The sequence below is a fragment of the Lissotriton helveticus genome, chromosome 1_1 (assembly GCF_964261635.1).
Source record: "Lissotriton helveticus chromosome 1_1, aLisHel1.1, whole genome shotgun sequence".
Taxonomy (NCBI): domain Eukaryota; kingdom Metazoa; phylum Chordata; class Amphibia; order Caudata; family Salamandridae; genus Lissotriton; species Lissotriton helveticus.
Window position 1 is genome coordinate 348,166,985 of NC_136057.1, and position 26,510 is coordinate 348,193,494.

A 26,510-nucleotide genomic window follows, 5' to 3' on the forward strand; every position below is an offset into this window, starting at 1 on the left:
AGTGTTTTGGTAGAGAATGTTCTACATACCCTGCAGTCCTTTACTGTGTGGTCAGGGTAGAGGCAGTAGAGGCAAGTCTCATGCTTGTCGTCGACGTGCAGTCTCTTCTTGCCACAAGAAGAACAAGCTCTGAAGAGTCCTTTTTTCTGTTGTTCAGCCATAGTTGAAGTAAAATCCAAGTTATTTGAAGAAAAGTAGAGAATTTGAAGAAACCTGAGGAGAGCTCAGGTGGGGACTCCCTAGCACAACGTGCGGTAGAAAATCTGAGAGACTGAGGCTCCTGGCAGGAAGGTTCTAGAGGGAGGTGGTAGCTGATTGGCTACCTTTGGAAATTTGGTCCTTTTTACAAAAGGACATAGATAGGCTACTAAGGCAAGGCCCTTAGGCCTATTTTTCTCTAGGTATGTCTATAGGACATTACTTTTCTATTACCGGGGCTCCCATCTCGACGACGGGGAATGATTCAGGCATGTGAATCTATGAAAGACACCCATAATACTGGATAAACACCCTTTTTTGACTGATACTATACATTCCGTTGCTAAGAAATTACCGTGCATCTCATATGAAGAAACAACAAATCTTAAGATTGTCTCATAAATATGTTGGGTGGATTAGGGTATACATCAACAGTGTGAAATGGCAATTCAATTCAGCAACTCAGACAAACATTCAAATTACTCTTCAACACAATGTTGACATTTGGATTTTGAGACAAGTTCACAAAGAAATTTAAATCACTGCTATCTGGATTCCCCGTGCATGATGAATTCAATTCCTTCCATCCACATACATGGAAATAATGAAGTGCTTGTGCAGCCAGAACCATGGGAAGGACACACCCCTATGTAAATCCATAGGCAAAATTACTCCCCGCTAGCAGATAGATAAAGGTCTTTTATTACTTCTTACTTCTCAAACTAAAATGAAACCATGGGCTAAATTCTCTTTGGTACATGGAGGAGAAAATCTACAAATGCTTGATAAAAGAGTAATGCTTTAAGAAAAGAACACCAAATCAGTGGGTCACATTCATAACATAGCAGCAATTTATCTACAGAAGCCAATGGAAGAATTACCTGTATGATCTGTGAGTGGACGGACTGTTGGATGAGTAACCAAACTCCATAGTGTAATGGGAGCGCTCCGTGGCCGGCGATGGCGGTGGATTCAAAATCTTCAAAAGAAAAAAAAGGCAAAATGCTTTTTAAAAACTATATAGTGGCAATGAACAGAACTCTCAGTAACCACAAAAGCAAATTAAGTTTAGGAACCACACTGAAAATGGGTATATGAACAGCAACAATCATGTGTTATGTTAACATAGCAACAAGAGGTATTGTCTCCGCCAGAAAATAATTTACGCAAAGTGTGAAATTGATACAGGGAGGATAAAATGAAGCACCACACCACCGAAAAAGCAACATGTTTGGATTGAGCAACTTATTCATTATCAACTGCATATGAAAAATCCTCACCGAGATCAATCCAAATTCATATTCATTTGAATGCTGTAGAGGATTGAAACTTAAAAACTAAGTCGAGTTACCCATAGGTTTTGACAAAAGTTACACAGAAAGCTGGTAGCCAAAATACAGACTCCGGCAAAACCTGGTCAGAATTGAGACATGTTCGCTGTCCCCGGCAAATAATATGATATGCTGGAGGCCTAATCAGCATGGGTCCGGTGGGATAGTAGTCTGCCAACCATTCCATAGGACATCCTAGTATCACCAAAGTACAAACCAGGCTAGACTTTTAAGAAGTGGCCTAAAAAGGCTCAGTCACCTAGGGATAGAATGCCTGTAGGAGCCTTCGGTAGCGAGGATTGGTATGCCAACCCCTGCTCAATAACTGCCATCTCAGCCCTGGCAGAAAAGGGGAAATATGCACTATGTCACCAAAGACTAACCCAGTTCTGGTGATCATTTGGAGTAAATGTACAGAATTTGATGTAAAGTTTCTATAGGTTTTCCCTCATGGCAATATGTGGATTACAAAGTTTGGCCTATGGCAAGCTTTATGTTATGTTATGTTATGTTATGTTATGTTATCCGGATTTATATAGCGCACAGATGCCCCAGCAAAGGGGCGTCCTGGCGCTATATAATTTATTATTTGTTCTGGCGCTATATTATTTGTGCTACATGACAAAATTAACAGCAAAAAATCTAAACCCATCAAACTCGGAACTGATGCGCCCACTAATGGTGGCTGCCGCAGCAGGACACCAATATGCAATATGTGCAGAGGGCCCAACATTGCACATCAGACAGCAGTTTTGTAGACCTAGAGAGATGAAAGGTGTTACAGAACTAGCAATACCAGGCATAGACATTCTCTAATCACAAAACAAATGGCATATATCTGCCAAAGTAAAGACTAAGCCTGCCCAATTGCAGACCTCTCTAATAGAGAATATTCACCAACAGCTCTCACTGGACACAACACACTGCCCAAAAAGATATGTGCAAGAAGACAATACCCAGAAATTACGTGGTGGGGACACTGGTCAATGTCTGACATTGGCTGAGAGCAGCTGAGGAAAAACAGAAGAGAAAACTACCAAAAAGCAATACTAACCTCACAAAACAGATTTTCAATGCTAAACTATGCCACTGAGTAAAAGGAAATAAAATGCTTCACAATCTATTTTGTATAAGTCAGAAAGTAAAAAAACTTTAAAAAAAATTAAAAGCCCAGTAGCGGGCAGAAATATGTCCCTGCGCAACACACAGTGAACCATACAGATTTGAAGCAGCTTGGAGGCTTCTCCAACGTTCTTTTTGCATTCCTTTTGAAAAGAAGGAATTTAAATGTGCTAAAATTGCCCAGTTTTAAGACATTTATAATTAGTTCTAAAACATGTATCAGACTTTAGGTGTCAATTTTCATAAGGAAATGGTTGCAGACTTGGGACTCGTGTTGTGAGGTGCCCGGAGAGGAGGGATTTGGGGGTGGGCAGTGAGGCTGAGGTGAACATGATTGACAGGAATCTGCCAGGCAAAGCTATCCTGCACTGTCTGCCTCATAACAGACATTGATGTCATTCCATTGTACCCAACTGCCCAGTGTGGTTTGACATCACACCGTTTTCTAGCTTGTCATTCCCCTGAACTGGGAGAGCGTAAATATGGCACTCGATAATTAAGCAGCAGGGCTCTGATTCTAAGGACACGGTTGCTAGAACTCCACATATGGATTACAAGTGGTTCTATTTTGGGAACTGTTGCCTGTTTCTGACTGTGGGACAATCCAGCTGGTGCTTTAATGCAGCAGACTGGTGCGTAGCAGGAGACCGCGGAGACTGGTGAAAAGCCTCGCAAATGCTGAATTTATATTATTGTTTAGACTCTAGGATTTTTGCACTGAGGCAGGATGTTTGTAAGAGTGGTATCCTGGCTGTGACTGTAGCCCAGGTGACTGCTTTTTAATCACACCAAGTCTATGACCGGATCATAGGTTTAAAATTTTTTTTTTGTTTATATTGGTTTTCCAAAAACACAATAAAATACTGCAGAATACAAAAATATTGTTGAATAAACATTTGACACTTATTTGTATTTTATCCATGTACATACATAGTTAGACAAAGGTCCACTTACAGACTTGCAGAGTGGAATTCTGTTATAAAGTCACAAGCTATCGTTGTCGGTATCTCACGGTGGTCACTCGAAAAACATACAGGATGATATAGTGTCCGATAGTACTACAATAGCACGCATCACACTTGGTTAGAGGCTGAACTATCATTTGCAGTAAAAAAATATTCTCTAAGTGGCCAGATGTATCTAGAGCGTGAAGTAAGGGGCAGTGTTTAAGCATATGCTTCAAGTTGTTCCAGGCAGTAGGTCATATGTTTGAGCCATGTCTTCTGGGTGGGATCGCCTCCGCAACCCAACGACATGCCACTTGTTGTTTTTGATACCGGGATGACCAGGGCAGTTAACCACTACACTTCAGTAGAAACCCCATGAACAAGGGAAAGAAGGCATATTCAGAGGTCTCGGGAAATATATTTGAAAGTGTGGTCAGCATCTCACACAGGTAGTTGTTTATGGGAAGGCACGTCCAAGCTAAATGCATGAAATAAGTCTCTGGTACACTGCACCTGCAACAGCAGGCGTCTGTCTCATGTTTACTTTTTGTTAGGTTTAGGGGTGTAGCGGATCGTGTGGAGGAACTTAAAATATACGATCCTCAATTGAGTATTAAATGACAGAGCCCAGAATGTCCATTCTTCATCTATGTTGTTAGTAGTCGTGGTTCCATCTGTCTGGAGGGCCATTGTTGGCATTTCGGATTGTACAGCCTCACAAAGCTGTTAAGAGGCGGCTAGTGGTTGTAGCCTCTAAAATCAATGCAAGGGTTCTAAAATGCAGGGTTCTCACACTCTGGCGATCATATAGGAATGTCTCTAATGATGTGTGCAGTTCCGCAGGTGGAAAGTGAAATTAATTATATATTCGGGAACAGATCACTCATCTTCAGTAATTTAAGGAAGCCAGAGTGATTTATCTTTGCACCTGGGTGTTATGGTTGATACAAAAGTGATAACTCCCGTGAGTATAAATGACTCTTAAGCCAAGTTTCCGGCAGACCAAACGCCATACACACGCCACTGTATCCATCGTTGATCCACTGCGGTTTATCTACTGGTGCAGAATGATTGGGAGTGATACAGAAGAGGTATTCTCTTTTTGAACTGCAATGTGGGGCAAGTATGGAAACAGATACCAATATTATGTTTATTGCGCTTGGAAGCTGTTGTAGTAGAATTCCAGGTGGTGCTTCATTTCAGTCTCGTAAATTTTCTGGTTACTTCAATGTCAAGACAGCCAAACCACAATGCACAGTAATAATGGAAGGATAAGTTAATTAAAAAAAAATACCTTTATTTATTATTTTTTTTTAAGAGCATGACAAAAAACACCTCAGCACTACTGCGAGGGTGGTTCAAACAGTAGCATACATAATAAAGTCTACAGTCACAGAGCTAGGAAGCATAATGATATCCAGTACAGGGGCGAGAGGAACGCTAGGCAAGAATACATGTCAATTGGAGAAGAAAAGAGCACACTAAACTTACAAGTCAAATTGTGCATTTTAAGTCTTGACCCAACATTTCAGATTATACATTATTGAGTATAACATATAATTGTTTACATAGTGCAGTACATGAATGAGGAGCGTTATACTGGATTTAGCTCACACTCAGTTTCCCCGGTTTCCTTCCCCACTAAATAATTTTGATACAATCCCCAGAAGCTTCTAGGCCGACTGGGGAGGCAATAATTCGCTGTACACCTCAGATTGGGTATTACAGTAGAGCATATCAGCAGCTCATTCCTCTTTTGTAGGTGTGGGCCTCTTCCCCATCTTATGGCTACCTGGTGCTTGGCTAACATCACACCAAACGCCACTAGATTCCTAATATCTTTATCTATATCCTTATCCCGGCCGAGGAGAGCCAGCACGAGGTCAGGGGCAAGGGTATGTCCTGTGATCTCACTCAACTAGCGAAATATTCGCTCCCAATAGCCAAGGATCTTCAGGCAGTACCAAGCCACATGTATAAAACCAGCTATCTGCTCCGGGAAGCAATGACAGTTAGCTGTGTCCCTTAAACTGTATCTGCAGAGTTTTTCTGGTGAATAATACACTCTATTAATATATTTGAAATGTACGAGTCTTTGTCTATTTAGGGAAATGCTCTGGGTGACAGAGTAGCAACACTCTCAAGCTTTATCGTCTATGACTGTTTAAATCTTTCTGCCAACCTTGGCGAGACTTGGACAATAGTGACTTCGTCTGATCCTGCAGCAACCCAAACAACCTGGTCACTAGGTTTTGGGGGGAACTTGTATGCAGGACATACATAAGAGTAGGCACAGCCTTCGGCTCCTGCAGATCACCAAGCAGGTTGCGCCAGGTGTGTTGGGTCCTACGGTATTGAAAGGTATGGAGGAGGAAACTTCCTCCTCCTGGACATCCTCGTCCGTATAGACCACCCCATCATCAAAGAAATTCCCCATCATCAAAGAAATACCCCAGCCAAGTGATGCCCATTTTATGCAGCACATTGGTGATATCTGGCTCAGCCCCCATCGAGAACCACTTACACCATTGTACCGGTATTAAAGGAGAGTATAAGAGCGCCTCACCCGTTTCTCAAGACACCATGTCTCCAATTAGAATTGTAGAAGATCAGGTGCGACAGGGGGGAATCGGGTCGGCAACCACCCTTTCAATATGATAGTGCGGGATGTCCTCTGGACCGTGTATCCAGACATGTGCGCGCGAGGCTTGTGCTGCTCTGTAGTATAGCTCCAGGTCAGGAGCATTTAGAGTAAGTTAATGCCAGGGTTTCCCATCTGACCCTGGGTTGCTTGCTTACCTGCCCATGCCAGCCTGATCAATAGGGACCAAAGTAGGTTAATGGTGCGTATGAAATGCGTTACTTACCTGTAACAGCAGTTATCCAGTATTGGTGTCTTTCATAGATTCACATGCCTGAATCATTCCCCGTCGTCGAGATGGGAGCCCCGGTAATAGAAAAGTAATGTCCTATAGACATACATAGAGAAAAATAGGCCTAAGGGCCTTGCCTTAGTAGCCTATCTATGTCCTTTTGTAAAAAGGACCAAATTTCCAAAGGTAGCCAATCAGCTACCACCTCCCTCTAGAACCTTCCTGCCAGGAGCCTCAGTCTCTCAGATTTTCGTACGCACCAAGCTAGGTAGACGTAACATATGCTCTGTAGTGAGAGATGAGTCCTTCCTGGGGAGGTGGGAGGGTTGCATGTGAATCTATGAAAGACACCAATACTGGATAACTGCTGTTACAGGTAAGTAACGCATTTCTTATCCAGTATTATGGGTGTCTTTCATAGATTCACATGCCTGAATCAGAATAGCAAGCAATACATTATGCACATATGCGATGGAATATAACAGTCTGAGATAATACATATCATGTGACTAGATACCATCAGTAATATAAAGAGTAAAGTAAATAAATGTGCATACCATTGCAGGACGGTGGGAAGTAGGAAGGCTCATCTTACTGGAAGAGATGGCGAAGTACAGCTTGGCCCACAGCTGCATCCTGCATCAGTTCCGTGTCCAGGCAGTAGTGTCTGGTAAAGGTGTGCGGCGATTTCCAGGTGGCCGCTCTGCAGATGTCCAGAATCGGTACACCAGCGAATAGTGCTGCCGATGTGGACACAGCTCTCGTGGAATGTGCTCGGACTGAGGAATGTAATGGACGTCCGGCTTTGTCATGACAAAATGCAATTGTTGCCGATATCCATCTGGAAATGGATTGTTTGGAGAGTGGCATGCCTTTTCTCGGCCTGCTGAAGGCAACGAAAAGTTGTTTGGTCTTTCTGAAAGCTTTCGTTTTGTCCAGGTAAAATTTTAGACATCTCTTAATGTCCAAAGAGTGAAGAGATCTTTCCGCCACTGTGCCTGGGTTCGGGAAGAATGAGCGAAGCACAAGTGGTTCATTGAGATGGAAGTCCGAGGGGACTTTAGGAATGAAACGGGGGTTGGTTCTCAATATGACTCTGTCCTCTCGAAATTGCAAGAAAGGATCCTGTATCGAAAGAGCTTGCAACTCACTGACTCTTCTGGCTGATGTTAAAGCTAAAAGAAGTGCAGTTTTCCAGGAAATGTATTTGATTTCAGCCCTATGGATAGGTTCAAATGGATGTTTCATTAATTGATTGAGTACAATATTCAGATGCCACGTTGGTGGTATTCGTCTTGGTCTAGGGAAAGATCTGTGAAGCCCTTTAAGAAACTGTTTTATCAGTCTGTTGGACCATAGTGAAGGGCCTTTTGAAGACCTTGTGAAGCGTGAGATTGCTGCCAGGTGTACCCTGATGGAAGCATGCGCAAGACCTGTTTGGGCCAGATGCAGGAGATAAGGCAGTATCTGCTCTGGAGTGATCCTGAAAGGGTGTATATTGTTGTCTTTACACCAAATACAAAATCTTTTCCATTTCAAGGAATAAGTTTTGTTCGTGCTAACTGCTCTTGCTTTAGCTAGGACTTCCTTGCACTCCTGCGGGATGCTTAGGTGAGAGAATTCTCGGTACTCAGGAGCCAAGCCGATAATCTGAGAGATTTCAGATTCGGGTGGAGTATCTGGCCTTTGGACATCGAGAGTAGAGAGGGATGTTGAGGCAGTTGGATTGATGGACGGACTGAGAGGCGACGGAGGTCCGCGAACCAATGTTGTCTCGGCCAGTATGGGGCAATGAGAATCAATGTGCAATGCTCCATTTTCAACTTCCGGATGACTCTGCTTATCAGGGGAAATGGCGGAAATGCGTACGCAAACACGTTGCGCCATGCGATGGAAAATGCATTTCCTAATGACCCCTGTTGGGGATGCCAACTTGCGAAGCTGTGGCATTTTTTGTTCTCCTTGGTGGCGAAGAGGTCTATTTGTGGTTTTCCCCATGCCGAGAAGATGTTGTCTAGAACTTGTTGGTTCAGTTCCCATTCGTGGGACATTGACCTCTGTCTGCTGAGAGCGTCTGCTATGACGTTGTCTTTTCCTGGGACATACTCTGATGTTAATGTGATGTTGTTGAGCAGTAGCCAGTTCCAAATTTTTTGTGATTCGCGAGACAGCGTCAGCGAGCGTGTCCCTCCCTGCTTGTTTAAGTAGTGCATTGTGGTCGTGTTGTCCGTCCTCACTAGCACTGCTGAATTTTTGATGCGAGGGAGGAATGCCTGTAGGGAGTGAAGGACTGCACGTAGTTCTAGGAGGTTGATATGCAGAGCCTTCTCTTGCTCCGACCATCTGCCGCTGATTTGTAAGTCTTGAAGGACTGCACCCCATCCTTCGAGAGATGCGTCCGTCGTTATGACGTGTGGAGTGTCTGGTAACAAGAACGTGAGACCTTTGGATAGGTTCTTGAGCTTCATCCACCAACCCAGTGTCTCGGATATTTGTCGAGTGACGACAATGTGATCCTCGAAGGAATCTGTACATTGGGTCCACTGTTTGGTCAGGGCCTCCTGAAGGGGGCGCATTCTGAGCCGACAGTGAGGGATGAGTAGAATGCAGGAAGACATCATCCCTAGAAGAGATTTGAAAATCCTTACTTTGATGGTTGGTTTTGAAGATATTGCGGTAGCTAGAGTCATCAGTTTGGTTTTTCTTTCCAGAGACGGGAAAGCTTTGGAGGAAATGGTGTTTATAGTGACCCCCAGAAATGTTATTATCCTGGTGGGTTGTAAAGTAGATTTTTCAAAGTTGAGAGTCAAACCTAGGTTCCGGAAAATATCGAGACAGGCGTTGGAAGACAGCTGCGCGTCGGTGAGAGACGGTGCTTTCACCAGCCAGTCGTCCAGGTAGGGGAAGACCTGGTGATTCTGTTGTCTCAGGTAAGCTGCCACAGGAGCCAAGCACTTTGTAAAAATGCGAGGCGCTGATTTGAGGCCAAATGGGAGGACACAAAATTGGTAGTGGAGACCTGCTACTTCGAATCGTAGGAATTTTTTGTGTCGTCTGTGTATTGGGACATGGTAATATGCATCTTGCAGGTCCAAAGATGTCATAAAGTCTCCTTCCTCCAGGGAGCCTAGGATTTCCTGGATAGTCACCATTCGAAACGATTGGCTTTTCAGGAAGGCATTGAGCGCCCTGAGATCTAGAATGGGCCTCCATTTCTTCTTTTTCTGTTGGATTAAAAAGAAGCGGGAATAAAATCCCTTTCCCTTTTGAGCTGATGGGACTCGCTCTATTGCTCCCTTTTTTATCATGGAAGAGATTTCCTTCAGTAACATACGAAGGTGTTTGTGATGATGTTTGTGAGGAGGGGTTAACGGTGGGATGGAGTTGAATTCCAAGGTGTGACCGTGTTGATTAAATTGTAGTACCCACCGATCCGTCGTAATCATTTTCCAATTTTGGAGGAAATGTGTCAGCTTGCCACCAATTTTGAGCGGACAGGATGGTGGGGGGACTGGCTGCGGGAAATGGTCATTGTCTTCCGCCAGCCGTTTTCTTTTGCGATTTGCCCCTGAAGTTCTGTCTCCCGTAGGGGGTCTGACGACTTTGTTGTTGCTGTCGCTGCGGATATTGTGAGCGATTTTGATTATATGAGTATGTGGATTTGCCTTGATAGGATCCTCTGTATGTGGATTGTCCTCTTCCTCTGTGCCCTCGAAAGGACTGGTTTCTGAATTGTAAAGTCCCGAGGGCCCTTGCAGTATCGGTGTCTTTTTTAATCGTCTGCAAGGCTTCATCTATTTTAGCTCCAAATAGTTGTTGTCCGTCATAGGGCATATCTACAACTTTGGTTTGTACCTCTTGCCTGAAGGACGTCGCTTTGAGCCATCCTTGTCTGCGCAAAACAGCGGCGCCTGCAAGCTGTCTGAAGCCTGTCATGGCGACATCGACAGCTGAATCTATGATTTCTGATGCTGACATTTGACCTTCATGAAGGAGTGCCTGGACCTCATTTTTCAAGTCGTCAGGCACGTGCGTGAGATATGGAGCAATATCTTCCCATAGTTGCCTATTGTATCTGCCCAGCAGAGCAATGGCGTTGGCCACTTTGACCGTCATGGCTGACGTTGTGGAGAAGCGTTTGCCTATGCCATCCAATTTCCTGCCCTCCTTGTCTGGTGGTGCTGACAGTGGCGAGGATGGGTTTCTGGAGTTCTTCTGGGCGGCTTGAGTGACGACCGAATCTGGTTTTGGATGTGAATTAAAACAAGTGGGTGCCGTTGACGGAGCTCTATATTTTTTGTCCAGTCTAGGGACCACTATTGAAACCGATGCAGGAGTTTGCATGAGTTGTAGCCCCTGTTCCCAGATATGTTCTATTATGGGAATGGACCGTGCCTCCTTCCTTATGGGGTCTTTGAAGTCATACAAGAAACAATCCGTTACTTTTGTTTCCATTGCCATGTGAAATCTAGTGGCCGCTCTCTCTATTAAATTGTGGAATCCACCGATATCCACTGGTGGAGAGTCTGATGTGCTGGGTTCCGGTGTGGCCGGAGAATGAGCAACGTAATCCTCATCATCTCTGTTTTGAGAGAGGTCATCTCTAACCTCACCTTCCTCAGGAGGGTCGTCGTCATCATCAGAGGATTGTATGTTGTGAACCTGTTCATTGTCTTGAGGAATAACCAAAGGTGCTGGTCTTGCCCTTGGTGATTTTTGCTGTTTGGAAGATTCTTGAGAATTGTCATGTGAAGGTGTCGCCGACGATTCTGGGAATCGCTTTTTATAGTCTGTGATCAGGAATTGAAGATCATTAACTATCTCAGCCGGCAATACGATCATTGGAGTGACTTGAGTATGTACCTGAGCCCGAACAGTTTCTTCCGTAAAAATAACATCATCTCCGTCATCGTCAGTACTCTGGCATTTGACATTGAGATCTGACGGGCTAGTAGCTTGTTCGAATTGTTCATCATCTGATTCGTCAGCTTGTAGTATGTGAGAAGGAAGCAGTGATTGAACCCTACTGGGTGATGTCAATTCGGGCGTAATAGGGAGTTTGGTGACCTTTTTTGATGGAATTAACTCCGCTTTTTTCCATGGCGTCGATGATGTCGTCGTCGACGAGGTCGTCGACGGTATCGACGTCGATCGTTTTTCAAGCGTCGAGTGTCCCTTCGCCGATGAAGCTGTCGTCGACGTGGCGGTCGTCGACGGTGCGGCTGTCGACGATGTCTTCGTCGACGCGATCGTCGACGGTGCCTTCGCCGTCGTCGATGCGGTCGTCGACGGTACTTTCGCCGTCGTCGACGTGGTCGTCGACGGCAGTCTTGTCGTCGGCGGCGAAGTAGCCGTCGACGGTGCATTTGTCGTCGGCGGTGCTCCTACCGTCGTCGGTGTCTTCGTCGACGATGCGGTGGACGTCGACTGAATTCTCGTCGACGATGTCGGTGTTTTCTGTTTTGTCGACGTCGACGGTGATGACGACGGAGTTTTGACAAACGATTGCTGTTTTTTAATAAGTACAATCGACGATATTGGCTTACCCGTCGTCGACGAGTGGGTGGTCGTCGTCGTTGAAGTCAAGGCTGACGATGCCACCGTCGTCGAGACTGTCGTCGTCGATGTGGAAACATAGTTCGTTTTTCTTTAAGAGAATGTGGAAGTAGACGACGAGGACTGCGATGGCTTTCTGAAGGTTGCAGCATCCTTCACAGACGTGTCAGATCTTGCCTCAGAAGACTTTGAAGTAGTCTTTTTGTGAGGGACGTCTGGATGGCCAGGGGAAGCCTCCCTTGGCCTTTTTAAGGACAGTTTTGAGAAAACTGAAGCCATTTCACTGCCCTCCGAGGAGAGCACCTCATCATCTCTGGTTTTGAGTCTGTTTAACCAGAGGAGCAGTCTGCCTTCTCTATCCTTAAGTGTTTTGGTAGAGAATGTTCTACATACCCTGCAGTCCTTTACTGTGTGGTCAGGGTAGAGGCAGTAGAGGCAAGTCTCATGCTTGTCGTCGACGTGCAGTCTCTTCTTGCCACAAGAAGAACAAGCTCTGAAGAGTCCTTTTTTCTGTTGTTCAGCCATAGTTGAAGTATAATCCAAGTTTTTTGAAGAAAAGTAGAGAATTTGAAGAAACCTGAGGAGAGCTCAGGTGGGGACTCCCTAGCACAACGTGCGGTAGAAAATCTGAGAGACTGAGGCTCCTGGCAGGAAGGTTCTAGAGGAGGTGGTAGCTGATTGGCTACCTTTGGAAATTTGGTCCTTTTTACAAAAGGACATAGATAGGCTACTAAGGCAAGGCCCTTAGGCCTATTTTTCTCTATGTATGTCTATAGGACATTACTTTTCTATTACCGGGGCTCCCATCTCGACGACGGGGAATGATTCAGGCATGTGAATCTATGAAAGACACCCATAATACTGGATAACAGAAGGGTTATGGGTATATTTGTAAAAAGAAAAAATCGGCTAAGAACTACCATTTTCATCATAGATTTTTTTTTAATTTATTATTTTTGCATCTCCGAATCATGAAAACAATCTAGGTACAGCCATACATTTGGACCGCCTCCGCTGAGGTGGTTCGTAGTGGAGCCACAATGCCAGAGCAGTCATAGCAATCGGTAAAATTGCGAAGTTTCCATTGGCACCTACGTGTGCAACTGTCGATTCGTTCAAATGCACCACACCTTGTACAGGCTAGGAACGAAGGAAAAAACTCACCCCCTCCTCCCCCAATCCTTCCAACGCCCCCCCCTCAGTCCCCCTGCTGTCGGGCCCGTAGTGATGCAGTTTATGTTGCCTTATCCCTGAGTTGGGTCACCTTGTAAGGCTCCTATGTGTTCAGGGGCCTCCCCCTGTCCAGAGGACCTTGATCCGGAACTTGTCTGTGTTAGCTGGTAATCTTGTCCAGGCATCTCCTGTAGCATTGCCCCCGACGCCAGTAGGACCTCAGGTAGTTTGCCATCCATCCTAGTGTTCCGCATGTGTCCTTCCTCCGCCAGTGCCCATTCCTGCCGGTCTGTCTTCCATTTCGTGAGTGACAGGCCCTGTTGGGCCAACCAGTGGATCGCGATCCGTCGCTGGGCAACCACCAGCCCCAACACTAAAAAGCGCCTTCTTACTTTCCGCATAGGATCCCGAGGGATCAAGCCCAAGAGACCTGCCCGCAGATCCATCTCCACCATCCATCCCGTCATCCTCGTCAGTTCCGTCAGGACCGCCCCCCAATATGATTGGAGTTCAGGGCACGCCCACACCATATGTACGAAATCCGCCTGTGGGCTACGACATCTCGGGCAATGTGCGTACCTAGTACTATTCATGGCCTGAAATCTCGCGAGTGACCGATAAGCCATGTGTATAATGTTAAATTGAATTTGTTTGAAGCGATTACTTACTGACACCTTCCGCACACTCTCGTGTATTTTTTCCCATTCTCGTGGGGTAATCTCCTGCGGACACACCTGCTGCCATTTGTGTTCTATCGCCAGGGGACCCAACTTTTTATCCTCCCTCAAAGCCCTGTAGAGATGAGTCACAAATTTACGTCCCCCTGCCATCGCTATCATGGTAACCAGAGTACGGGTGTGCACCGGGGCTTCCGGATACAAGGGCCACAATTGCCGCGTCGTCCCAGCTATTTTGGCATATTGCAGAAATTGCCCCGGTCCCAGCTCAAAGGCTGTCACCACCTCTTGATAGGTAATGAATTTGTCCTCCTGATAAAGGTCAGATAGCATCAGGCAGCCCCCTTCTTTCCATTTGTCCGTTGACATGAGCGGTTATATCCGGGCAAAGGGGGGCATTAACCATAGATCCATCTCAGGGTCGAATGGCCTGTCTCGAATTAGGCGGCATACCACTCGATTCCAGATGGTGGCCACCAGCCGTTTTCCCGTCGCCCCCTTACCCGCCACATCCGCTCTCCCAACTGCTCATTCCCATATGTGCCTGCCATTAAGGAACTTTCCCAAGATGGGTCCTTATCCAGCCAGGCTATTGCATGCTGCAATTGTGACGCAAAATACAGTTCTAGATCCGGGACTTCTAAGTCCCCTCTGCCCCACCTGCGTTTCAGAACCTCGAGACTCACCCTGCAGCGCTACCCATTCCACAGTAATAGGATCAACAGGGAATCCATTTCCTTGAAGACCCGGTGAGGCAGTTCATAGAAAGAACCCTGCATTGTGAATAGACAGCACGGGAGGACCATCATTTTTATAAGGGCGATCTTCCCCATCAGTGATAGCTTAAGTGTGTTCCAAAAGGCGATACTTCCTTTTAGCCCCTGGATTATCCTCCCTATGTTATGTTGGAAGAAGACCATCTCGTTCCGTCCTATCCACACCCCAAATAGGGGAGCGTGTCCTCTACCCACGGAAGTCCCAACTCCGGGCGTTGGACCCCCTCCCAGTCAGTCCGGTCCCCAATCGCAAAAAGCTGTGATTTTGTTTAATTAACTGCAAGCCCCGAAGCAGCCGTAAACTGCCGCCCGGCCCGACCTTAGGTCTAGCCCGGCCGCCTCCGCACTCTACAGCCGGCCAGTTGAGTCAGTAGCTGGCGTAATAGTGTAACCACTGTTAGAGAGCAGGCTACAAGCTCCCCCCCCCCCCCCCCCCCCGAGTCTCTGGGCAAATGTCCCCAATGCAAGTCACTCGGGCCTGGATATTCCTCCCGTGGGCAAAAAGAATATAGAGATAGTCACAGTGTCCATGGCCCCACTATTTTGACTTTTACCACCGGGATCATCAGTCATTTGTCTCATGAGTCCTCCACGGCCGGGCTTGGGGCACCTCCCGACTCCGACTGTGTTTCCTGTACCAAACATAATGGGGAGAACTGGTTCTGAGTCGCCTCCAGTTCTGCCTGAAGAGTGCCATACGGTCCCACCGTGTTACGTCCCCCCTCCTCTGGATTCTGTCTTCCCGGGTGCTGGGCTCTCTCCACCTCGCCGGTTCCGTCGCCTCCCACTTCGGCGTCTCTGTTCCTGCCAGTCCTGCGTTCGGTCATGGTCTGCCAGACCCAGCTAGTCCATCCACTCCTCCACATCCGACGGGTGAACAAAGAAGTGCATCTTGTCTCAGTGCTGCACCCGGAGTCTGGCCGGGAACAGAAAGCTATATCTAATATTCTGGCTCCGCATCCTTCGCTTAACCCGGAGGAAATCATTTCTGAGGTCTTGCACCTTCCGTGTATAGTTCGGGAAGATATGAATGCCCAGATTGTCGAATTTGGGGGGGCTAGCGTTTTGGATATGCTGAAGGATCGTGTCCCGGTCCCTGAAATTGAATAGCCGGGCTATTATGGCCCTAGGTGGGGATCCCGGTTTTGGGGGCGGCCCAAGAGGCCTGGGCGCCCTCTCCACGGCGAACAATTTGGAGAGGCGCAGATTAGGGAATACCTTGCAAATCCAGTCCTCAAGGAAGAGGTCCGCCGATGGCCCCTCTGCTCGTTCCAGAAATCCCACGAAGCGCAGATTATTCCGCCTGGACCTTCCTTCTGCGTCTTCTGCCCTATCCTCCAGTCGGGCCGTGTGCTCCTGGAGAGCTGCCACAGTGTCTTTCAACTGGCGTACCTCTGAGTCCAGTGCGTGCAGATCCTCAGTGGTGGTAAACCTGTCCGCCACTTTCCGGAGGTCCAGGCGCAAATGATTGATATCCATTGCCATCCCGTCCATTTTGGTTTCCAACGCCACCCTTGAGTTCCGGATCGCCTCCAAGATATCGGCTTTGTCCCGTGCTGCAGCCTCATGGCAGGCCCCCGCCTCCCGATCAGCTTCGAGTCGCTCCATCACTGACGGGCTTGGGACGGTGTATTGCATGATTTTATTGGACTGGGCTCCTCGCGAGGGCCTGTCCTTCCCCAAATCCCGCTCTGTCGTTCCAAAATACCGTGTCAGGGAATTGGGTTGTCGGTAGGTGGGGGGGTTCCCGGGTGCAGCGGCCACCCCACGGGTCCCCCTTCGCAACCTGGCCAACTGTCCTCTAGTCCCAAAAACGGTCAGGACCACCCTGTGAGCCACACGCCGGCCTTTATGACGATGTGGCAATCTCTTCCTCGCAGCCCAGGCCGACCCACGTGCCACCTTAGGGTCTCCACCTGCCCCGCCACATCACGACTCACCAGTGTCTCCTCCGTCAAGGTGCTCTGAGCGCGGGACGCTGCGCAGGTCCACCAGGCCGACACCACCAGGACGATGGTAGGCTGCAAACCCCCGGCTTTTCGGGGACCTCCTCACCAGGCCTCAGGCTCTCTCCCACTGGACCACCATGTGGAGGGTCCACCTTCCTTCGGCCTTGCTACGGGCTCAGGGACTGCCCAGGCACATCAGTTCCTCAAAAGGGGGGAAACTATCCAGCAGTCAGGCCAGTCTTCAATATCAGTAATGGAGGGCGCGAGCCCCCGCGCCTCTGCCAGGCAGCAGCTGCAGGGATGCAATCAGGCTGCTCCTCGTCCCCAGGATCTCACACGGAGGTCCGCCCCAGCCCACCACCACTCCTCCTCCTCACACCCACCATCTGCAGGAGCAGCCGGGCCTCACTGTCTTTCAGTGGGGGGGATGGGGTGCGGGGGGCCTCCGGAGCCTCCAGGCCGCCCAGTCCTCTGTGGAAAAGTAAATTTTGCCATGTTGTATGTGCCTACGTGTTCCCCATCTTATGTTATATGTGCATGATCGATATGCATGTATTCCCCTCTGATCGATTAAGGACGCAATTATAGTTGTGTCCATCTCTAGTATGCCAGTTTCCAGTCTTCGTGAAAGCTACGAGTATTAGACCTATGTTGCCACGTTTTACAGTGTGCACGTTAATTCAGAATAAAGTCCCCGTTTCTAGGCCTCAAAAGGGCCCGGACTCAGATTCAGCTCCTGTCTCCTGAAACCTCTCCGAGGAGCGATGCAGCCCCCACCTGTATCCCTGACCCTTCGCTTACTTCATGCCTCGCAGTGCCCGGCCCGGCCTGGCTCTGCCTCCCAGTCTGCCAAGAGTATGTTATGCTTCTAGTTATCAGTCCAGCCCTCCTCCTCTGTATTCCTAAGCTACTGCCTCGCATCAATAGTTTCCGTCATGGTCTAGCCTTTATGTCTCCATGTAAGAGAAATACTGTATTAATATTCATAGAATATTCCTAGCACCCGCAATACATGTAGAATTATGCATGCACCAGTCTTAGTATCAAGTAGCCTTTGCCCTGATAACTTTTGGATTCTATCAACATGTACTCCAAACACCAGATACTAGATATGCCTTAGGTACATGTCGCTCTGACACTCCAGACTTTAGTCTCCTCTTCTAGCGCAGAAGTCATAGCCCCCAGTTCCTCCCTGATAACACGTCATTGCCCGTTTGCGCGCACCACTAGGTTAAAGGTCCCAGCTGCTCAGGTAGCCCCCTCCATGTTTCCGCCCCGTTTATGACATATTCTGTTACGTTTACATCACGTCTATGTATACGCCCTGTACACGCCTCTTGTTACACCCATTTTGCTCTTATCTTTCGCGACTGCTACAAGCCACGCCTACTGCTACGCCTACTGTATTGAATGTAATGTATTTGTTAAAGTATATATATATTGTGCACCCATGTTAAATGTTAGCCTGCCTGCCATTTTCCCTGCCCCCGGCAGCTGCCTTCATTCCCTTCCCGTACAGGCTGTCCTGTTCCTGTCCTGTTATGCCTGATTAAAGCCTGTGACTCAAGATACCTCGAATCCTGACTCTTATTTATTGAGCTATCTGTTCATATGAGTATCCTGAAAAATAGAACCGGTAATTAATTATTTATTTACCACATAATGGCGCCCGAATAGGGACTTGCCCTTTCCCCACGCGCCGGAGAAGCCACGCAGGCCCCCTGATCCTCTGCAGCCGTGACGGAACCATACCGTGCACGTGCAGATATTTCTGCTTCAAGTATCCCTCAGGCCCACGGAGGAGACGGAGGTTGCGGTCCAGCGTCCAGACGAGGCGGTGGAGGAACGCGGCGAGTCCCGACCAGAGCCCAAGCCGAGAGTCCAAGGTCCGAGGTATCCGGAGGCCCACCTGTAACTGAAGTCCGAAGTTCGTAGCCCGTCGTCGTAGCAGTCCAGTCCAGTCCGAGGCCTTCCGTTCTTGCTGCCCGGTGAGTACCGTTGCTGGGGTAGTATCTAGACAGGGTAAATTAATTTGTCTCTGGTCCGTGGGTTTGGGTACACAGATCCAACACGAAGTGTCCACCTAGGTGGATGCGGGTCCTGACGTGTCTCTTTATGAGACCGGTAAGTTTCGTACTGTTTTAGCAGTGCATCTAGTAATTCTAGTAAGTTCTGTTCTCGAGAAATTCATGTGTTTCTGTTCTCAGTATTCCAGGTAATATTTCTGTCCGAACTGTCATTTTAAATGTTATTTCATGTGTTTTCAATGTCGTGGTATGAGTGATTCGTTTTTCAGTTATTATTGTGTTTATCGTGTATTGTATTGTGTCCAGACTCCAGCCTAAATTATGCCTTTGTTCTCGAAATTACGTCAGTTAAGAACTAGAAAAGGTCTGCTAGAGGAGGCAGTTCCTGTCCCGCCTAGGGACAGTCCAGGTCATTTTATGTATCATAAGCATGGCTTAAGTGCCATATTATATCTAGATTTATGGGTGGATTACACCAAGGAATTAGAAGAGAAATATAGATGGCCCATGTCAGGTACATGGGATGCCGAGTGTATCATGCGAGTAGAAGAAGCATTATGGAAAAAGAAAGCCAGACAGTCCCAGAAAGATGCCATCGAGTTATGGCGCAAAGAATCTCATAAAAGAACAGAAAAAGAAATCAGAAAAACAGAATTAAGTAGGGAATCCTCAGAAAGAGCCCGAGAAAGGGAATTAATCGAAGTAGGTGAACGAGTTAAAGCCGAACAGTCAGACAGACAGAGAAATGCCCTTATTAAGGGTATGTATCCTCTTCTTGCCGAGGGCTTGCCGAAAGCAACCCCGGAAGCACCATGTAATTTTCCGCCGCCATTAGTTCCGATTAAGCTACGTCACAAACCGACCGCAGCTGATATTTTTCTCTCGTCCTATTTGGACGACACAGTCCCAGAATATGCAAATCCTGTTCCGCCAGCTCCTGTAAATAATGCAATTCCTGTTCCTCCAGCCACCGGGGCACCCGTTACAGTACCTGTTACGGTACCCCCGGTCCAGCCTACAGTACATGTACCCGCTACATCAGTCACTCTCCCAGCCCGCACAATACCCGTCGACGATTCTAGTCAAGGGGCCTCGGGGGGAAGTCCTCCTGGAACCCCGCCTCAGCACAGACGTGTGACATTAATCGAGCTACATGCCCGAGCGTTACAGCGTTCGCCCAAACAGCAGTCAGTTGCTGATATCAAGCGAGCCCTTACCGAATGCCGTTATGATCCAGTCCCAGGCGATGATAGTATGGTCATATATTCACTGCGTGTAAGACGGGTGACCGAATATTTGGACACCCTGCCGAATATGAAAGGTTATCTAGACAGAATATATCGTTTCATCCGTACAGGAGCAGACCCAGGAAGTATTGGCGACGCCATGGTTCAAAGAAAAGTCGAGATTCAGCTCATGCTTCTAAAGTTTTTAATTAATTGTTTAATAAGAGAACAAGATTATCCAGGAAAAGATCCAGAAAAAATGAAAGTCCTGACCAGATGGAGTGACCATATAGCCGAGGGAAGACACAAGACCCAAAACTGTATAGAGAGTATGTACAAGAAAATACGTAGGGAAATAATAAAGTTACACGAGAAACGAGAAGCGCTACAAGCAACCGAGAAAGAAAATGACTCTTCTACTGAAGAGGTAGACAGCGAGAATCCCTCCAGAATAGCGTATGTAGGTAGAACTAGACTTCCCGACCGACATTCACGCCTAGAACACAAGAAAGTTTTCCCTCCTCCAGCACCAGAACAAGGTTCTCTCGAACAAGTATTCCAAGCTACCGATCACATTCTGAAATCACGAATCGGTTATAGTGAACTTAGTACCATGCATGAACAAGAACTAGCCCGATCAGCAGTCCGATGGACTACTGACTCTACCACTTTTCCAGACGAAATAGTGGCACAAATGTTTCTGAAACTGCCCCCAGCCAAGCAACGACTGGTGGGTATGTATATGATCCAGCACCTCATTACATTGTATGAGGGACAGCATTCTGATCCAGGTCCGCTACATGATGTTCTGAACGAGTTACTCCAGTATAGATGGAGAGGTCTAGGTACCGATTTAATTAGTATCATTCTAGAACAGCGCCACAAATATAGAACGTTTCTGAATCCGCATTTTGTTCATGTCCCACCTCCAGAAAGTAAATCATTTTACATAGATAGACAGCATCCGTTACGAGAAGTACACCCAGTTAGGACGACGGGTGGTGATCTAGAACGAGTATTTGTTTACACCCCTATCACCAAGATGGAACTCTTAGAGATGAAAAAGCTAATCCCCTGTCACGACAAAGATCCAGCAGGGTTCCATCGAGAATTAAAAGACATGCTCCGTATGGGAGAATACACGTATCCTGATATCATTAAAATGTTAAAGGTCCTGTTGCCCGCAGGGGTATATGAAAAACTCAAGGAAAAAGAATGGGAGGTGGGAGAGAAAAAGATAGATTGGACAGCTCTAGAAGCTGAAGATAATTCACGAGTACCAGGTACCGGTCTAGGGGGTAAAGTTAAAGAATTGCCCGAGTTATTGATACAGGTTTTGCCAAGGTTACTAGCCACGAAAAAGGAAGATTGGGATGCCATCTCAGCTTGTAAACAGAAACAGGATGAAGACACTAGTGATTTTTATTCTAGATTTGAAAAATGTTTTATTATTAACAGTGGTCTGAAGACAGGTAGTGAGTCGTACCCTCATCTTTTTGTTACCAAACTAGTCGAGAATTCAAGTCCACAAGTTAAAAATCGAGTTTTGAAAGTCGAAAGTAGTTGGCAAGCTAATACTCCGTCCCAAATGTTACAGATGCTCCAGTATCACCAGAACAGAATCAGGGAATAGCAAGAACACGAAAGGAGACGTATGAAAGACACGAAAATGAAAGTATTAGTTGCACAATCTGTTCCGCAAGACAGTCAGAAGAGGGGTCCGAATCAAGCCAGTCATCCTGCAGCTCCCGTTAAAGGGGCTTGCAATTACTGTAAACAGCCAGGTCATTTTATAAACGAGTGTGCAGTTCTGAAACACAACATAGCTACTGGTAAGACTAAAGAAAGACCACGTCCGCCTAGACAAGAACAAGTTTCACAGACTTCTCAGTCACCACAGAATGCACAACAGACAGTTCCAGTGCCGCAGCCTATCGCTGCAACACAGCATGTTACACAGCAAATGTACCAGTATGCACAGGCAAAGTATCCAGAGTATCAACAGTATTCATGAAACAGCCTAGAGAGGGAGGTAGGCTTGCCTCTCATCGAGATACCTGTAGATCAAGAGGGTCCCTATGTACACAGTCAAGTATTAGGGAAAGACAGAAAGTTTTTGATTGATGCAGGGGCAAGTAGGACTACTATCAGTCATGACGAAGTTCCAGGGGCTCCGCTCTCAGGCTCTAGAAATGTTTCCCTTGGATTTTCAGGAAAACCGATTGTTAATGAAATTTCAAAACCAGTTACTCTAGAAGTTGGTCCATTGTCCCGAACTATTGATTTGTTACTCACGAAAGCATGTCCCGAAAATTTGTTAGGCATCAAGACGTTAAAAGAATTAGGAGCAGTTATATGCTGTTCCCCAGAAGGAGTACGATTGTTTTTACGCGACTTTAAAGGTCACTATGTATTACGTGATTTTGATCCAAGATTACTGAATGTACCACAGCATTTATGGGCGCAAGGTCCAACTGATGTAGGATGTATGCACATCACACCCCATCGTGTGACTCTCAAGCAAGGTATAGTTTTGCCACGAATCGGACAGTACAGATTGCCACCTGAGGCTGTAGCAGCCTTATCCAAAATTATTGACGAGCTTGTTGCTCAAGGAGTGGTTGTAGAAACTGACTCCAATGTATGTAATTCTCCTATCATTCCAGTTATGAAACGTACTGATCCAAATGCACCTCCAGTATATCGATTAGTGATTGACCTTCGAGAACTCAATAAATGTATCATACCTCAGTACCCAGTAGTCCCAGATATTTCATCCCTATTGACAGCCATTGATTCTGAAGCTACATTTTTCACTGTTATCGATCTCAAGAACGCATTTTTCAGTGTCCCCATTCATCCAGACAGCCAGTACCTTTTCGGTTTTTGTTTAAATGGAAGAAGCTATAAATTCGCACGAGCTCCTCAAGGTTTCACAGAAAGTCCTAGCATTTACAGTCAAGCACTTAAGAGACAACTAGACAATATTCACATGCCAACTGACACTGCCCTGCTCCAGTATGTCGATGATCTACTGATCACAGCCCGTTCTGAACGTGACTGCGAGCGAGCGTCACTTACAGTTTTATATTTTCTGGCCGAGCAGGGGCACAAGGTGTCCCCTTCCAAATTACAATTCTGTGTCCAGCAAGTGGTATACTTAGGACACTTGCTGTCCAAGTGGGGTAGGCAGTTGACACCAGACCGTATCCAGTTAATAGCGAGTCTTCCACAGCCCAAGACACAGAAGGAGGTACGAGCTTTTATCGGCCTCACTTCTTACTGCAGACAATGGATTCCTCAGTATGCATTTCTAGCCAAGCCACTGATACAGTTAACGACACAGGAGGCAGCCGTATCGACTGTCCTCCCTTGGACCCAGGAACATACACTTGTTTTTAATGAATTAAAGAAAGCCTTATGTCAAGCACCTGTTCTAGCAACACCGAACTATAGTAAGCCTTTTACACTTTTTGTCACAGAACGTGATGGTACTGCATTATCTGTTCTCACACAAGATCAAGCAGGACAATACAAGCCTTGTGCTTATTTTTCGAGCACATTAGATCCAGTAGCCCAGGCTTTGCCTGCGTGCCTTAAGTCAGTTGCAGCCACAGCTCTAGCTATCAGACAAAGTGATTCCATAGTATTAGGACACTCCCTGACAGTACAAGTTCCACACTCCGTGGAAGTTCTTTTAAACCGAACACAGACTCAGCACTTGACAATTGCACGTTTAACAGGTTATGAATTGACACTGTTCCAGCCACACATAGAAATCAGACGCTGCAACATTCTAAATCCTGCTACACTGTTACCGTTAGTTACTTCAAATCCTGCCACACATGACTGTGTGGAAGTTGTTAACACTATGACCAAGCCAAGACAAGACCTGACAGACATTGCATTACCTAACCCCGACCTGACACTTCATGTGGATGGTTCACGTATGAGAACAAGTACAGGAGAACTAGTATCCGCGTATGCAGTGACTACTGAAACCGAAGTTATAGAAACACATCGTATTGACACCCTGTCTGCTCAAGCAGCAGAGCTAGTTGCTCTGACCCAAGCCTGCATACGTGCCAAGAACCTGAAAGTAAACATATACACAGATTCACGTTACGCATTCGGAGTCGTACACGACTTCGGAGTGCTCTGGCAGGAGAGAGGTTTCATGACTTCTCATGGAACCAAGATTCAGCATGGTCTCCTCATTCAAGCTCTGTTAGATGCAATACATTTACCGACAGCTATTGCTATCATGAAGTGCAAAGCACATACGAAAGTCACTGACATTATTTCCCAAGGTAACGATCTAGCAGATCGAACAGCCAAGCTTACAGCTCAGACTCCAGACATTCCAGTTAACACGACACAGACACTCACTCCAGATCCGACTACTTGTATGACAGTTAAGGACCCTACACAAGATGTCATAAACATACAGTTACACGCTACTCCCGAAGAAATCAAGAAATGGTCCGAACAAGGAGGGGTCCAGACAGATCAAGGATGGGTGACGAAGGGAAAAGCCACATGGTTTCTCCCCGACTCTATGGTTCAAGTCATTATTAATACCGCACATAGTCCAGCACATCTAGGAGAAAAAGCTATGTTAGACAGTATTCAGAACCTTTGGTTCAACAAGCATTTACGAGCTGCAGCCAAGCAGAAAGTCCGTACCTGTATGATATGTTGCCAGTTCAATCCAGGTAAAAGTGTCCCGGTGGAACAAGGGGGATTCCAACCTCCTGACCACCCTTTTGAAGTCCTCCAGATGGATTATATTCAGATGGAGCGATGTCGAGGTTTCAAGTATGTCCTCGTAGTTGTATGCGCTTTGTCCAGGTGGACAGAAGCATATCCAGTTCCAGATTACACAGCCGCGACCACTGCCAGGCAGTTGGTTCGTGAATTCTTTCCCCGCTATGGACTCCCTAGGGTCGTGTATTCAGATAACGGCCAGCCATTCTCATCTGAGCTTATGAAACATGTTTCCCTTCTCCTGGGGTACCAGTGGAAGTTCCATTGTGTGCGCCATCCTGAAGCAGCCGGTCTCGTAGAGAGACATAATCAGACCCTGAAAATCCGTACTGCCAAAATATGTAAAGAGAAAGGTGTAGACTGGCTAGTTGCCCTGCCAGTTGCTCTATTCTACATGAGGATGGTTGCACATTCCAGATCAGGTCTGTCCCCGTATGAGGTCGTATTCGGCCGCCCCCCAAACATGTGGGGTACACCTAGACCCCGCAGTATTACAGATGTTTCCAGTAATATGCTGACAGATTACCTAGCTTCCTTGATGTCTGCCCTACACTCTTGTCGTTCACAGGTTGCCGCCGCATTTCCAGACAACACCGAGGTGAAACCGCATGAAGTCATTCCAGGAAGCCTCGTATTGGTGCGGAATTTTGATCGTTCAAGTCCACTGGAGCCCCGTTGGAAGGAGCCCCGTCTCGTCTTATTAACAACAAGGACCGCCGTGAAGTTAGAAGGCAGGAAGGGATGGGTCCACCTGTCCCACATCAAGAAATTCCATGGAATTCGTGAAAAGACTTTTGCAAAGGACTGCCTCATTCCTACAGACTGCCTAAAAACAGACTCTGAATCCAAGCCTCCCCTGTTAGAGGAAACTCCGCAACAGGAGTATAAATTGAAACTCCGGTCTAGTAAAATAAGTCAGCCAGTTTAATTGTCTAAGTCCCTCTCGGGTGAAACGGTTAGACAGGTCCCTGACATGTATGAGATAGACCCCCACAGTGAGAGAGTTAGTCAAAACTCTATCAAATGTATTATTGTTCTAAGTTTTCTGTTACTCTTGAGTCTTATGGTTACCTGCTCAAGTTATGCTTTACATTTATGTTTTCCAATTTCACATGTAAACAAGTTTGCTAATGTTACAGTAGAGCACACATTTAGTGATCTGCCTCCTCACGAGTTATCCTATCGTCTTGCTATGCGAAATAATACATTCATCAGAATGTTACACTATTCACACCAGACCAGCAATGCCACTAATTGTTGGGTGTGTGGTCGACTCCCCCCTTTCCAGACAACGAAGGGAGTTCTGCCACTCTTTCCTTATCCGTTTTCACATAATGGTTCGTGTGGAGCATGGTCCACGTTAACGTCATCCTCCAATGACATGTCCCTTCTGAATAGAACATGTTTTCCAGACAAGCAAGGTCTCCCCCATAGAACAGGGTTAGATCTAGAAAATGAAGTATATGATTTAGGTAATTATTCTTCGAATTTCATGGTCCTGAATGTTCAGTCTGATACTACTCCAGATTTGCCTGCTATTTCAGTACTACCAGTCAAAGGCGAATTATGTGTCAGAAAGAATGGTTCCGCACATGTAGGACATAGTGATTGTACTACTACTGTCGAGTATAGTGACAGTGGGAAATCTATTTTCAAAGCCTCACGTCATTCTTATTTTGTTTGTGGTCAGACCGCATATGTTCGTCTGCCCCTCGATTGGGATGGAACATGTTACATTGCCTTCCTACTGCCACCAGTTTTTCTAGCCCCATCTGATTATCACAGAAACACACATCTAGTACACGTCAGACATAAAAGGGAGACTGAGTCCCCAATTGTCGATCAAACTGAAACTACTCTAGAACAATATCAAGACTTCAATAAAGGT

General features: G+C 46.6%; 1 protein-coding gene across 1 annotated transcript in view; it reads right to left on the reverse strand.

Moving 5' to 3' along the window:
- The window catches only part of LRP6 (LDL receptor related protein 6), a 1,212,873-nt gene that overhangs the window by 90,087 nt on the left and 1,096,276 nt on the right, over positions 1-26,510 (reverse strand). The window contains exon 22 of the mRNA XM_078673499.1: positions 1,080-1,177. Within this exon, the coding sequence (XP_078529625.1) occupies positions 1,080-1,177 (98 nt within the window). The remainder of the gene's footprint in view (positions 1-1,079; positions 1,178-26,510) is intronic.